This window comes from Anopheles coluzzii, chromosome 3 (assembly GCF_943734685.1).
Source record: "Anopheles coluzzii chromosome 3, AcolN3, whole genome shotgun sequence".
Classification (NCBI taxonomy): Eukaryota; Metazoa; Arthropoda; class Insecta; order Diptera; family Culicidae; genus Anopheles; species Anopheles coluzzii.
The window spans coordinates 36443584-36459678 of NC_064671.1; the positions used below are offsets into that span (position 1 = coordinate 36443584).

At 45.2% G+C, this 16095-nt stretch overlaps 2 protein-coding genes across 2 annotated transcripts in view; one reads left to right on the top strand and one right to left on the bottom strand.

The window, feature by feature from the left end:
• LOC120960108 (6-phosphofructo-2-kinase/fructose-2,6-bisphosphatase-like) overlaps window positions 1-16095 on the top strand; it is a 71970-nt gene that overhangs the window by 15323 nt on the left and 40552 nt on the right. The window contains exon 2 of the mRNA XM_040384061.2: window positions 3902-3922. Within this exon, the coding sequence (XP_040239995.2) occupies window positions 3902-3922 (21 nt within the window). The remainder of the gene's footprint in view (window positions 1-3901; window positions 3923-16095) is intronic.
• Window positions 1-16095, bottom strand: part of LOC120960109 (alpha-N-acetylgalactosaminidase) — a 49744-nt gene that overhangs the window by 7654 nt on the left and 25995 nt on the right. The window contains exon 2 of the mRNA XM_049609208.1: window positions 680-936. Coding sequence (XP_049465165.1) covers window positions 680-885 — 206 coding nt within the window. The 5' untranslated portion in view covers window positions 886-936. The remainder of the gene's footprint in view (window positions 1-679; window positions 937-16095) is intronic.

Genomic DNA, 16095 nt, shown 5'->3' on the forward strand with positions numbered 1-16095 from the left:
AATTTTGGAGCATTAGTGAGCCAATACGCCGAACGCCATAAACTTTACGACTCGCAGGACCCTGAGAGGAACAGTGGTGTGCTATAAATCTTCGCTTATAACTGAGTAAACAGACATCGGCGCCTAAGATTGATCCAAAATTCATGGCCATGGATGTACGAAACAACATAAAAATTGCAACAATAATCTTGTTGCTAGACTGTTCAACACCTGGGTTGAAAAGCTCATCCTTCTGCCCGTGCATCAGGAATTTGGATCGTCGTAAAATAATTGCCTTTAGCGTTATGGACTTTAAAAGAAACCCTTGTAACTGTTGCTAAAGCACGAACAAAAGTCGTGGGCCTATCTTATCATCTTTTGCAATATGTTTCGCCGCGTGATGTTGAGCTAATTTGAACCCAAGCGGTACAGGGTGTGCCCGGCCAATTTTTCGTGTAGCAGCTTTTAGCACATTTGTCTAGCACAAGATATCCTCCTATAGGGGAAGGTTACCTTTTTCATGTAAGAGCTTCGCGTGATGATTGTGTGTCAACGCGTGCGGTGAAGTCTTTCGCAAACCCGATAGCACGTGGCACTAGCGGCCTTTTGAATTGGCACAACTTTGCCACTAAACAACAATATGGCTAACCTTAGGAACTGTGTTTAAAGTGAGGAAAATAGAAGACAGCAGCACACATACCTGATACAATTTTCCGGATCACCCTCGCAGTCCGTATTGCAGCGGAAGCGCTCCCACGACAGCCATCCCATCGGTGGCGTCCTGGCGAGTCCGTTTTCGAGACTGTAGATGCAGGCCGGCAGCACACCAATGCACAGCACAGTGGCGAGCAGCATCGTGGCGCGTTTCATCGCTGTCCCTCCTTTACTTTTGCGCTGTGTTTGCATCGTGTGCTACGGGTTTTAATGTAGGATTGAACTGCAGATGGAGAATCTGTTCTGAAATGATACAAATGAAGGTATAACAATTAATATTTGTGCTATTAGGAATTATTTGAATATAAAGAATATCATTCTATGGCTTGGTATAAAGGGCCATATTGCCGCTTGTTGCCATCATTAGGGCGTTCGATTCTTTAAACTAGAAAACTGAAATTTCAGCCTGTCAATGGAAGTAATTAAGTCATCATCTAGGATGTATTTTCCATAGCTTATTGGAAATTGCGACATTGGATTTCAAAATTACTTTGTTTCCTTTTTGTCTCTTTAAAATAAGTTATAACACTTTTAATACTTTTGAAAACATTGAAGTGATGACGTCATTTCAGTCGCCAACTGTCAAACTTCCTACAAAAAACTGGATAGAATCGTAAAGCGTCTAATTATTGTTTATTCCTGTGGAATAAATTGATCTACTTTTATGCCTTTACCAATGTTACAGTTCTGCTTTCAATGTCTTTTTTAATTTCAATCCCCGTTATCGACTCTTTAGATTGTCCCGTTTGGGATTTGGACGATTATACAATAAACCTTTACGATCGACACAGTCGCTCCAAGGGCAATGGATTTGCATAAGCAGTTCCGTTTCGTCGCAATATGCCATTGGATTTTTAATCCATTTCTTTATAGATCAATTAAAGCGTTCGTCTAGATTAAAAACTCAGCAATTATACAGTGTAATATTACAGGAAACAATTTCGTTCAACCAATTGTGCCGAATCTCACCTGGCTTGGTATATACCTATATGCATAACATGTAATAGGGCTTTCGAGGAGGTTTGGTTGTAAAATAAATCCAATTACTGAATTAAGATGGAATCAAAACTTCATTTCAATTTGCGCGCTAATCATATTTCATCAAACACAGCACTGTGGCACGATGGTTGCACACCCGCGCCAGCCCCGCCGTTCCACTTATAACCAGGAAAATCGTTCGGTCGAACAAACTCGGTAATGAGACGGAGGCCCGCGTGAAATGATAAACAATTTGCCGCGTACTTTAAGGCGCGTGGTGGTGCAATAAAATCCTGCCCATCTCTCTCTTTTTCACACTTTTTGCCATCTGGTTGGTGAAAATCCTTTCCAATCTCACTGGTAGTAGGTGTCGAATATTAACGCTTGCCTTATTATGCTTCATTAGGCATTATGCAACCGTGTGTGATACGGACCGCCAGCCGCCACAAATGACCATTGCGCACAGTTCGTTGTAACCCTGTCGATACAGCACCCTCTGCATGATGATTGACTGTGAGAAATTTCTTTTGGGAGTGTACGGTGGTGTGGCACACACAGGCCAGCTGGCCAGCGGTTCCCTATGGGCGACGGGCGACTTTTTGCACCAAAGCTGTCAGCATGCTCTGGGGGGTACATACCGGATACATCAAAGCATATGCAGCACATGATCAAGCGAACGAGTTGTTCACTGTCGGGCGCGTCCTAGGCGTCCCAGTAATGACGGTAATAATAAAACATTTCGCACTCTTTCTGTCATAAATCGTCTCCGGGGTGTAATACGACACCTACCTTTTCGACCTACCACCGAGAAGAGAACCGCGAAACCGCGTCATGATCGATCGATCGATGATTAACGTTGCTCTCCCCGGGTTACGATCTGCACACGATGATGAGGGCGGAGAAGGTATAATTTGAATACAATGCAAAAATAAAGTAGTTCCCCAATGGTGGTGTAGTGGTGGTCGGTCGTCAGCATCAATCATTTGGCTAACGCTCTCCCATTCGCTGTGGACAGTAAGATTTATTTCCTTTTGCTAGATCGATCTACTACTCTCAGCAAAAGGCGTTGCTCGGCAGGGACGTAGCTTTGATGTGCATGCTTTGTGGGTTGTTTTTTCCCCTCTTCCCCTGGTAATATGCATTAATGCCTGCTGGCTGTCACGAAAGTACACACACAGGACAGCTTATAATTTGATGTATGAGGCGCCCATTGCAATCAACCAAAAAGAGCTACTTTACAATGAGGATTAGCAACAAAAAGTGACACAATAACTAGAATTTAGCTGCACAATGAAGCTCATTTGTAGATAATAATTTTAGATGGTTGCGCCTATCCATTCGAGATATTTTGGAGCATTTTGGATGAGGTACTCGAACAGAAACATTTGGAAAGTAGAGTTGGAAAGAATTGAGAACGTGTAGCGGCGAATGTTTGGAGTGTATTCTACAGCATAAAAGATAGACTTCTGCATTCTTATGTTATTTCCACTAATGTAACATGTAATTCTTATTATAATTAACGTTTATTTAACTCCTCAACCAATAACACAATGCTTCGTGAACCAATTTAAATTAGACCTTAAGAAGTAAAATGCCAAATGATCGATTTCTACGAAAAGTAATTTAAATACTCAATTGATAAATTTGACAAACCTTTTCCAATAAAATGTAATTCCTTTCAAATATGATTTCGCTCATCTGACTAAGGAAAAAGGACTTTAAAAGAGTGTAATTTGAATCCTTTTGGAAATTCAATTATTTATCATTTGACGCCTAAAGTCTCATATTCTTCATATCTTTAAAATCTGTTTCAGAGATAAGCTTTTTTGAAGGAGCATTTTTGGTTCACTTCAATAAACGTTGCAAAACTAATTTCACGCCTAAAAAGAGCATATCAACCAGCATTTATTCTTTTCATGATTTCAAGATGTCTGAAGATCTATTTACACTCCTCTAATTATCACCTTCAATGTTCTGCTAATTCCATGCATCTCCTCAATGCTCAATGAAAGTCAATCATTAGAGAGTCACTCAACCTTGCACTTCGAACACTTCGTTTTGTCCTTCAGTTCCGACCAAACATCACCCACCAAACACCCTGAGACTTGAACTGCCCGTTAGATGGCATTATCGTACATACTGACCGTCACAACAAGCTACATTCGTCCACTTCTCTGACCAACGCCAACACTAATGATCTCTTTTTCGGTTTTCTCTTGTTTTTTTGCAGGCAAAAATGGCATCAATGAAGGTGAGTCCTCACTAATCGCCACTCAAGCTGAGTCATGCGGGTCGATCGCTACAACTCGCCCCAGTTCTAGTCCGCATCGTAAACATGGGTGGACCTAATTCTTGACCATCTGTGAAGTTTCCAAAGCTTTGCAATACGGGCACGCGCGTCGTCCCTCGGTTCAAGATCATCTCCCACAAGAGCATCGCCGACTTGAGGGAGGTAATGTTTGTGCCCTCGGGCAAAATTACCGTTCCAATCTCGGGGGTTCGAAATCAGATCAAGAGGCCCCGAACCGCCCCGTAGCGCGCCGGATGGAAGACATCGCGTTACGCGCGAAGGTCAGCGCACCATCAAACGCAAGTGGAGATTGCCATTGAGGTGGTTGTTTGTGGAAAGGATGGCAATGATTAAAGGTGGACACAAGCCGATACAGAATATCGATGGTACCTTGAACTTTTTCGAACGACTTGCGGCGGCGCCTTCATTAATGTATGTGTGTGTGTATCCAGCGAATAGGCATCAGTGTGTCCGCCGCTCGGACCATACGTCCCACCTTCACTCGTCAGTTTGTCGTGGGAAATTGTGAAACAGTTAGATGTGGGGCGGGTTTGCACGGATGGTGGATGACTTTATGAGCCTCTAATAGCCTGAAATTATAACACTCTCACGCCCCGGCATGAAAAAAAAGTACGCCAACGTACGGTACCGATGGCGTTGCAGCGACGGAGCACCACCATCTGGTGTGTGTGAGGGGGACGATCAGTAAATTGTCCGTACATCCAACACAGTACTACAGTTGATTATCGCGATCGGGTGAGATGTCTTTTGGCGCACCGGCACGCCTCGTTTCGGGGATATGCGCAATCGACTGCGGCTGGAACTGCGAAGGCACGGACGGTGGCTACCGCAGACCGAGAGATACCTTCGCGATTGTGACATTTGGATCAATCCACCGGCGGTAGGGCCAGCTGACATTTTGGGCCGGGGTTTTGGGAAGGGAGCGAGCGTCGCACATAAATCATCGACCGGAGGGTTTCTCATAAAAGGAAGTACGCATTCGGATTTCACAGGGCGAGAGGTGGCAGCGGTTGGGCTGCAATTAAGATGCGACGCTTTGAGGTGCGTAAAATCACTGCACTTGAAGTCGATTAGTAGGGCCTCTGTGGGAAGGGATTTGGGAGTGGTCGCAAATCAAACTGGTGCAACAACAAAGTGAGGGGCGTTCGTGTGTTACAAAACCCCCGTAAATGGTGACGAACGATTTGTTCGGAATCGGAATAATGATTATGATTTCATCGATGTGCCCCAGTGCTCCATATTTGAGTCTTTGAGTGGTGTACTGTTACAGCTTCAGGCCATGTTCTTTTATTAGGACATAATGCAACAAAGTTTCAAGAAAGAGTTACAAGATGCTGAAACTGATGTGAAACTAATCGTAGCAAGAAGGGCAATTAGAACACAATTAGAGCCGAAACAGGGCCATTCAGAGCAAAATTCTGGCAGATCTTATCTACACCAACAAAGCACACAGTTAGCTCAAGCGGGGGCAATTCTGCAATCTTGTCTCCATTGGCCTGGAAGTCTTCCGCAACAATCGCCACCACAAACGCTGTTCACACCCTACAGAATAATGCGTACAAGCGTATTGACAGATGCCTTTAATTGCAGTAGAACAAGTAGAGCAGCGAGTCACAGGGGAGTTGCTTCACTGTAAAAAGGACCGTGAGATCATTTGATATCTAGCAGTGGAACGATTGCGCCCAACTTGTTCACACACACGCCGCTGGTGAGCATACAGGAAGGAACTACAATCGGGTGTACTGTACCACCAGTATGTGTGCACATAACTTCCACCTCCATCATTGAAGCTCATTCGCTGGTGCTGAAGACATTAGGCCCGCTCAACAGAGTGGCGCGCCCTCACATTAACATCGCTCTCGGCGGGCGCGAAGTTATGTTTTCTCTCTTATTCCAGTGCGGGGAGAAGGTGCATAAAATAGAGCCATTGTTATCGTGCCACCAATAACCACAGGGAGGGTGTGGTGGTGAAAGAATCGGGCTCGTTGGAAGCGTTGAGTAAGCCAAAGGCAAAATGCAAACACCGAATTTCCCCCGGCATGCTTGCGGCAAGGCGCGCGCTGCATTGCACAGGAAGTTGCGCATTGAGCGCTTGAGCGCTCGCGTAAACTGTTCGAGCAAAATGGTTGATGGATAACACCGGTCCTCCACCCCGCCATTTAAATATCGCTCCATTTGCGAATAATTCATATCGTTGGAACGATCCTTCCGAAAACATAAATGTGGCGTTCAAGCTCTTTAAAGCGGGTGAGCGAGACATGATGATGAATTTTGGAATCATTGTGTGCGTCCATTTGGATGGATTGTGTAGTGCGCACACACATTTACGACAGGGAAGCAATAACGGGGTAAAAGGTTATGTTTCGGTTATGGATAACAATTTTCTGCAGCATGCTGTAAGGGGGGGGGGACTGTTATATTTGACTCAACGTCAGAGCAAAATGCCATTTGCAGGCACGTGTTGTAGCAATGTACCCTGCAAATGGTCAAAAATGGTGGGCAATATTTTTTAACACGATTACCACCACCGCACACGACGGCGGGGCGTAATGTGGCTTCGGCGCAAAGTAATGGCCTGACAGTAATTAGCCTAATAAATAGGTGGGTTTGGTGTGCATAGGCTTGCGCCGTACGTGCCCCCGGCTGGCGCACTGCTCACAAACATATAATTAGTATTGTTCCCACTCGCGCGCGCCGTACCAGGTGAGCATAAACGAGAGTAGCGGGAAAACGTCCATAAACTGGAGCAATGTGTGTGTGGTCTTGTTTGGGGGCTAAAGGTGATGTGTAGTAAGAGTATTAGTAGAGTGGTAAGGGCCTTTGGCAAGAAAACGATCACACGAAAGCGACATTTATGACGTTGTATGTTTAACCAAAAAATACAGATTTGAATGGGCATTATATTTGAATCTGCCTAGAGCGCTCCCTTACGGCAAACTGCTGTACTACTACGACCCATTTGTAAGTGGTGGAATGGTACACTAAGATCAATTTTTTGTGTTTTTTCTCATCCCAGCAACAATAGAAAGTGTGTGTGTGTGTGTTTGCGCACTTTTCTGACGAATCGGAACCAAATTCACTTGCGTCTGAGTTGTTTTTTTCCCTCCTCCGGCGCAACCCGAAGATCGCTTCCAGTTCACACGAAACATTGCGCAACAACCGTCTCAACACATCCACCATCCACCACTCCTTCTCACCGGGTAGTTTTCCGCCTGAATGGCTTTTGTTTCTTTTTGGCCGGGATTGCGAGTTTGCGATTTTCCGATTTCGGATCAAGTTCAGCCACAGGTTTGAAGCGCGCGCTTTCGGACCACTAGGTTCTTGTGCTTCTGTTTGTTGACAACCTGCACGTGTACCGTAACCGTGGCATCACTTTTTCGATGGACACACACTTAGGTCAACGGTACGTTCGGCACGCGCGTTGACAGCCGGTTAGAGTTCGTTAGCGACTAGCTGGACGACCGGTGTATGTGCTTGCAAGGGCAAACGACACTTCTTCGCCTTTCTGGCTTTTCCTCTTCTAATTGATTTGCGTTCGTTAGCGCTCTTAAGGGCGCTTTAGTTTGTTTCCTTTTGCGGTCGTTGACGGTAAAAGCGTTGACATTCAAAGTGGCAAAGGGCAGCTGAAGATGAGAGTTGACCAGTGTGTGATGGTGCACTATATTCAGCACGCGGTGTTGTATGTACGAAGTTTGTGAGAACTTGGTACCAAAACACGTTGTCCAAGGAAAGGAAGTGACCTTTTTTTCGTTGAATTGAATAGAGCTAAAGAACCAATGGCTTGAAGCAGGCTGGCTGGCCGGTCTAGTGTTTGGATTATTTAATTAGACCGCTCACAGCTTTAAATGTCAACCTCGAGAGGGTTGAGGAACAACGATCGTCGAACACATCATCGTAGTGGTTCGACATTAACATTCAGGCATGCATTTGCTGAAGGTTCAGTTCGTGCTACGGGGTGCTACAGTTTAACTCATTTGTTGCTACCCGTGAGAATCTCTCATCGCATCTTGTGCTGGTGCTTCTTTTAGTTTTGGTTTTATTGCTAATTTTTCGCCGCAAAATCGCCACTTTTGGGGATTGTTTTTAAATTGCTGCTAGTTTACCACTTTAATACTTATTTGAGTGAAAATTGGTTGTCTTCAACTCGATCACCGTATGGTTGATAACCACCAGCATAACCAGTAATAGAAATCGATCGTCATTTATTTATATTTTCTGTACGCTCCGATAAAAACAAAATCTCGACTCTTTTAGCGTAACGAAACATTTTCAACATCAAAAATCACAATTTCATAAATGGATTTTTCACAATTTCACCTCCCAATCTTATCTGTGTGAACGCGCGTGTTTCGTGTCTGTAGGTGGCAAAGTACGAGTGTAAAATCTGTTTTCGTATCATTATCATAAATTTTCGAATTAACACGCACGGCAGCACGTGCTGATGAACTGATGGGCTCTTCGATAGTGCGCTATCAGTGTGTTGCATCGAATTTTCCGTTTGATTGAACGGGACCACCACCTCGAGGGAGGGGCATGAGGATCAGCGTACGAGTAACCGAGGCGCGACCTAAAAGGCGCGATGTGTACAGCTTTAAAGATGCTGCACACACACACACCGATCGATCGGTCTCATAATTTGCGTTTACATCCATCCGCATCATTAAGCTGGTGGTCACTTTCGATGATACTTTCGCGGTGTGCTGCTGCGTAAGTGTTCGATTTTTTGGAAGGATTACAAAACGATTGTGTACAGTACACACACACCCACACAGTGAGAGAAATTTGGCCGATCGTGTAAAAATCGATCACCAACATCGTGTAGTAAAAACAAACGCGTGCGTGTCTTGAAATCGACAGTTCATTCACTCTCACTAACGGCCCAATGGACTCACGTTCGTAGCGTTACGCGCCGTAACGCTTCGATTAGTATGATAATTTATACCCGGCTTCCCCACCATATACTACCTTGACCGACACCGGTCGCAGTGGCGTCGTGATCATCATCATCGCCAGGCACAACACGATGGTGCTACCAGTGTTGTGTGTCTGATTTTCTTTCTTTCTTCTGTGACGATTTTAGTGCCTTTCTAACCACCCTTCTTCTACACACCAAGGAGCTGCAGCAGTTCCATGCAATGAGACGACAATGTGTCAAATGCGAAGCGGGACCTAAACAACAATCGCGCGCGACGGCAAAAATGGCCCTCGGCAGGAAACAAGACAGAGGCCACGGGTGGGGAAGAGAAATTAACTAGGGAAGTAGACAAATGGGGAAAACACAACATCTATCATGCTTTACACAAAGCAGGAAAGGTGATAAAAAGCGTACCCACAGTGTGCCGCGCCGGTTAACGTAAGCGCCGCAAGACGGAAGCACACGAGAGTGAACCGAAATGAGCCCTTCCTTCCCTTCATTACCCGCTGCCAATCAAACGGGGGATGAGTGGTACAGTTTAGGGTCAGCGAGATGTCTTTTTAATTGCTAACGAAGCGTTTGGCGGGGAGTTACACAGTAAATTAATCTGTTTTAAATCAAAAGACTTCGAACAAGCGACGAACCCTTATTTCGCTTACGCGCGCTCACCAAATTTGAGAAAATGATAGATTTTGATTTACTTTTTTCCCTTGTTGTGGTAACCGATGGAGGCATGGTGATCCGCAATGGTCAGTTAAACGTGACGTCCGGTGACCCCTGGCCACTCTTACCCTTCCTCCCAATAAAACGTGATAACATGGGTGACATAGGATGGAAAGTGATTACGAAATTGAAAAGTTGCGATTGAAGTGCTAAGGGTGCCGTGCCGCAGTAGTTGCAACTGGAGGAGCTCGTGTGCAATGGCGTGCTGGGGCTGAACTGGCCGCGTGCCATTTATTGCGCCGGTGTTACGTTTTCCCCCCGTTCCTCCCATTTGCCTTGCCTCGTTGGCTGAGCGGAATACTCAAACACTCTCTTCCCAAGCACGTTTCCGCACTGTGGTGTGTGTTGGTATGGCGCGAAGAAATTTTCGCCATTTCGCTCGGTACGGTAAACAAAACCGAAAACGATCAATCAAGTCGTGTCCGGTTGCACCCGAGACATCAAATCGGTAGAAAAGGGTTGAACATTTTCATATATGGGCAAAAAAAGCAAACGGGGGAGGCAAATGGTTGTTGCATATTTGATACAGACGAGCACACACTCTGCTGCATAGCTGATAGTACTATTAGCAGCGTGATAATTTGTTCATTTCCCCCCTTTTAATTGTAGAGCAACGCGGAGGAATGTCGGCAGAAAAGTGACGCTGTATGTCAAACATCAATTCTTACCTAATTCCAGTTTGCTCCATCGCTTGTCCTCTTGTTGTTGCGAACGGAAAAGCGCGTCACACAATATGCGGTAGTTACACACAAACCTCCCCCAAAAACAAACCAACCACTAACGAGCACAAAACAGCACACACATACACACGAACGCAACATTTCCCATCCCCCCGATTCTGGGCACAACAACCTTGCTGTTGCATTTTCACACTACAGATTGTGATCGCGATGCAATTCGAGTTTCTTCGACGCATGCTTCCTTTTGCCACTGGCGGCGGCGGGGGGCAGGGCAGTCGAACACTCGGTGCGTGTCAGCGGGACAGTGTGCGCAACACGATAATACGAACAACAACAACCCTTTTGCAATGCTCTGATGTGGTGACAGACATTTCATTCTCACCTCACAGAGTCAAGCGCAAACAAAACGCACCCCCTGTCCGCTGACCCCGGCAAGGAATTTGACAAATTAACGGGCGGCGGACAATTTTAATTGACGTCTTTTACCGCGCTTAAAGAGCGTTCGGTTACTACTGAGTGTGACATCGGCTGAAGCGCTTAGTAAACCACGTCGAACAAAGAGCTGGTTTTGTTGAAGTTCCTAGCACACAAAATGAGCATTTTCAGGTGTTTTTGTTTACAAGGGGACACATTTTTTCTCATTGTTGTCATTTCGTTGACATAAAAGATCGAAAACGATATTGTGTAACCCTTCAGGTAGGTTTCAGTTAGGGATATTATAGCACCAATCGTTGATACTGCACGCCGTTACGCCATCTGCCGGAAAAAGGACCAATTAACGAACGTTGGTTTATTCTATCCGACCCTTTTCTCCACAGGAGGCGTGGAACACACGTGTTGCGATAAAGATCTCTCCGCCTGGTTCGTCGGCTTTCACGATCGGCTACTAATTTCCGTCTCAAGCTGCGTATTTAATTTTATTGATTTTTGATCAGAAGATAATAATTGTCCCATTGGACGATTTAGAACGCAGATAGCAACGGTATTCAACCCCAGTCGGTATCGATCTCCATAGATTATGGAGCAATGGCTAGATGGCTGCTTTCCCTTTTGCTATCGAAGCAGGGACAGGAAAAAAGGTTTTCAATCGCGACAGAAGTTGAAGGAAAAAATTGAAAGCTTTTCCTTTTAACAAACCGTACCAACGGCCGTAGAAGGTTGTTGACGGACGTTAGCAAACGGTTAAGGTATGGTCAAAATGAGAGCACTGAAACTGACTCACAGCGACGGATAAGCACGTCTTGGCACGTGTGGTGTTGACGGCCGGGACTTAAAACTGCGATCAGATCGGCAGTGACCATGGTGAGATTGGTGAGTGTCAAAAAATTATATCCATTAAGACCTGGTCTAGAGAGGAAGAGGGTGTGTCGTGTTACAGTTTTTTTTTCTCAGCCTGCTTCGTTCGCACTAACCGTTTGCCGCCGACTCGATTATCTCGATACGGTTCGTTGATCATAGTGGTGGGTTTCTTCGGATTGGCTCTATCTGTGGATCACGCCTTAAGTCCTGCTTAATTCTATCTTAAGCGTGCCGCGACACCAGATCCGCAATTGCCTTTTTGCACCCAGGTGATCTAGCTGGACCCAGCGCCGACAGCTGTAAAGGAATCACAATCACATCCATCCAAAACCCACCATTCGTCGTCGGTGGCTAATGAGCGGGGCGAGAGAAGAGCTCTACTTAATTGCCCTCAGTTTTGCCCGATCGTAACCTTTGTGCGGGGGGGTTTTTGTTTTGTTTTGGTTAATCCAATTCGTGGCGGATTCACTTTCGTGCAGATTTTATTGTTAATGAAAACCGTCTAACGGTGGCAAGGTTTTGGGAGCGTGCGCGCTCGCACTGTTTTATGACTTATACTTAGATTGCAAAATAAAACAGAGCTATTTGCCGCCTTACAAGCGGCTGTTGTTGCTACCGAAAACGCGAGCCCCTACATCGCAAACAAACCCCGGGGAATGTTTTATTCATCCGCATCCCCCAAAACGCCCGGCAGAATTGGACATTAATTCGCCAGGAAAATGATCTCAAAAAACAACCCATCAAGAAGGTTTGATTGGTGAACCATTCTAACGGGGCGCCAGCCGCAAACGTCCGTCAGCACACGTTTGTTTTGAACATCCGCCTACCGCGGTGCGTTTCGTTTGCTACATTATTTATTGCATAATTCAGCACAATTTGGAGCGCCCACCTAGCAGTAGAATTAGTTTTTAACGTTCGATTTGAATGGCCGCTACACTACTGCGATGGGAAGAGGTTCGGCACGGCAAATGAAAGCGTTTTGTGGAAAATAAAATGTGAAAGGAACATTCGCTTGCAGGGTCAGAACGCTTTATCATAAATCGAACCTTCACATTGACTTTGCGAGATAGATAGCGCACACGGGGAGAGAGGGATATTTATTGCAATCGGTGGACGCTGCTTGCTAGCGTCTCTGCCGATTGAAAACTGCTTGCGTTGAGCCTGGGGTGAGAGGCATCGGATTATTGTGATTGCGGAACTAAAGTCAAATCCTTCCCCCTCGTGATATGATGCTGGTCAAAACCATTCACATTGGATGATTTCCTTGCTGGATGGTTGTACTTGAATCTCAGGCGCAGATCGCGTTACGATCTTCGACGGGGTTGGCTGTGTGTTCAATAAATCATAACGCCTGCTGCGATTGGCACATTTGAGCAAACACCGATTCTAGATGAAGATTTATCATTGCTTGGCCCTGACTCTGGGTGGTGAATGGTGGTTTATGATTTGCGCTGCATTATGCTGAAAGGGATTCAAGTGGGTCGATACTAGACGGATCTAAATTTGCATAAGCCGTTTTCATGAAAATCTTTTAAGCTTTACAGCACTACCAGAGGAACTAAACCTTAATCTTGTTGGAAGCTTTCAGTCTATTCTTATTTAACTAAAGCTATGTTTAATCTGTATAATATTAATGCCAATAATAAATGTAATTAGGGAGCATACCAATTTTACTGATTTTTTTGTTAGGGTGTAACTTAGCTTGTGTTTGATTATTGTAATATGAGAAACCGAAACCAATGTGAAAAAATACAAAAGAGTCGTTTCAAAACGTTCTTAAACCTCTATCTGCATACTAAACAACACCTAGTCGAAAGGATGTGTAAAGAAACTTACAAAAAAAATTAAATTTACTTATTTAACTCAATTTAATTCACTAAACTCTGTGGCCAAACAAAAATTCTCTAAATACGCTTCATTTTCTTTAAATCCTTGCTGCTGAGCAACGAGTTCAAATTGGCATTCGTACCACATCTCTCAGGGATGATCCCGTGGCACACTCGTCTACTCGCACGATTAAGCCACATGCCCGTCGTGGGTTCAATTCTCATATTCATCGTCACCGACTGATACTATGTATCAATCCAACGACTGTGACTTTATACGGCTGCGGGTTTTACTACGAAATAAGTCTCAAAAGTCTGTATAAGCGGGCATGTCCGCGTAGGTCGTTGCACCAATAAGAAGAAGAAGAAGAACCACATCTCATGTTTTTAGCAGCAAAATAAGCAACGAAATAAGCTTAAAATGATTTATATTATCACAAATATTCATGTAGAGCCCTTTCACTTTATGTAACTCGTGCAATGAACAAGATCGCACAGATTTATAGAGAACAGAACATTAAAACAATTCACAGATCCCGATCTTACATGATCTAATGCGATCTTACACCGTTAATAACTTCTAGCAGCATTTTTTTATGACTCCATTTTTTCCATCCACATCAACCAACAAAAAAAGGAAAACGAGAGTAATTTTAACGTACTTTTTCCACCCATCTCCTCCCGCTCGCGTAAGTGCGCAGCTTTCAGCTGAACCTAACCTTCCCTAACATCGCAACGCCGGCCACTTCGTTAGGTTTGCGCGTAATTGGAGCAATCAAGCTCTGGTGGTGGTGGTGGCCCCACATCTTACGTAATTCTATCTCTCTCGTGCCGTTTTTCGCATCGAATTCATTTCCCGTTCGGTGTGCTGCCCTCCTCCGCCAGCTCCACCATGCTTGTTTGTTTTCCATTTCATTTCGCACTGAACTGTGGCAAATGCCCTCCCCTCCCAATTCGGGACCATCGGATATCGAAACTCATAATTTTACAAGTTATGTTTACGTTGTACCTTCACTGTAATGAAGGTTTTTGGCGTTGTTTCTTCTCTCACCGTCTCCCTTTCTCGCGTGCCGCACATTTCGCTACGAGGCCTAAGTAGCGTCCCATTTTCTCCGCATGTTTACCGATGACCGGCGAATGCCGCCACACCGTTTCGGCGGTCAGTTTTTCATCACATTTTCCGCACACGCTTCACGTGGTGGTGCGCTTCCGTTTTGCGTCGTGAAAAAAAAAAACTCTTAAAATAAAACACAAAACAGAAGGGTAGCAATTTCATGCAGCAGGGGCAAGCCGTTGTGCGTCGTTATGTTGTTATGCTTTGATGCATCCTGGTTTTCCTCGTCGCAGCAATTGCGCCTCTTCCATCTTCACTTTTCATTACACTGGTTTTGGTTTTTTTTGCGCTCGATGGTTTGATTTTCGAGCAGGAAATCAACGTCTTCATCGCTTTGTCTGGAAACCCTTGCTTTGGAGGCTCTTTTCTCTAACGAGACCACTTCGAACGAACCATCCTCATCATGGTGCAGCGGCGCGTTCGGTGACGGTGAAATAGTGGCACATTAAATTTAATAATCTAATGCCTCACGATTTAGGGCCAGTGCAACAGAAGCGGGGTGCCCTTTTGGCCAGGTTTGCGCGTTTGTTGTGTCTGCGCTGACGTTCACACACGCGTGATTTATGCGAGTTGTTTTACTAACTTTGGCATAATGTATGGTTTTTCGGGGGGTTAGGGTGGGTGCCAAGAAGAAGAGCGGGCTTTTTCCTCCTTCTTTGTGGTGGAAAGAGAACGGCAACGAGCTCCCGTAGTGGTTGAGCGATTTATACAAATTATATGATTAAATTACCATGCAGCATTATTGAACCATCGCTTGTCGTTTTTGCCGCTGAGTGGAATTGTTTTGTAGTCTCTGCTGCTGCTGCTGCTGATCGTCATGTTGTTAATGATGATGGGCTATAACATTTCCTAAGTGGGAGGGCGATTTTCCCCCAAACTCCTCTCCCCCGCAGGAAAGTAAGTTGTAATTTACGCCGGAAGAAGGGAAAAATCTCTGCGCCTCTCACGAGCGCCAAAGCACACGATGGCACGATTTTGACCACCGATTTTGGGGGGCGTTTCGGGGCGTGTTGTTGCACTGCACAAGTGCACCACTACCAAGGGCCCATAGCGGCAAAAAAGGTAGCGCCGATAGGAAGGAAACACAGGCCACTAAAATGTTGTTTCTAGCGACGACTACAGCAAACGGACGCCGCAGACACATTGCTGCGCACGAGGAAAAGGTGTGTCCGATGAATGATGTTTTGTTGTTGTAACTGTTGCTGTTGCTATTTGTTAAAACAGGGTATTTCCGAGACGAAAACAACACACCACACTAATCGCACGGTCGTGTCGTGGCTCTGTGATAGTTACGGGATGTAAAAATCCGCCCGCGAGGGGCCAATCGTCAGACAAGCAGCATATACCGCTGACTGGTGGTAGGGCGGGATCGGATGGTAATCGGTTGATTGGATTTTTGAGCTTTTTTGCAGCCGCCAAAGCATAGCTAATGCATGTTTAACAGGTGTCGGCTTTGTGGTGTTGGATTCCGCAAGGAAACCTCTTTGGTCGGAACGGTGTAACAACAGTAAGTGAATTAAATCGCTTTACAAGTAGTTGGGTGTTGTTTTCCCTGT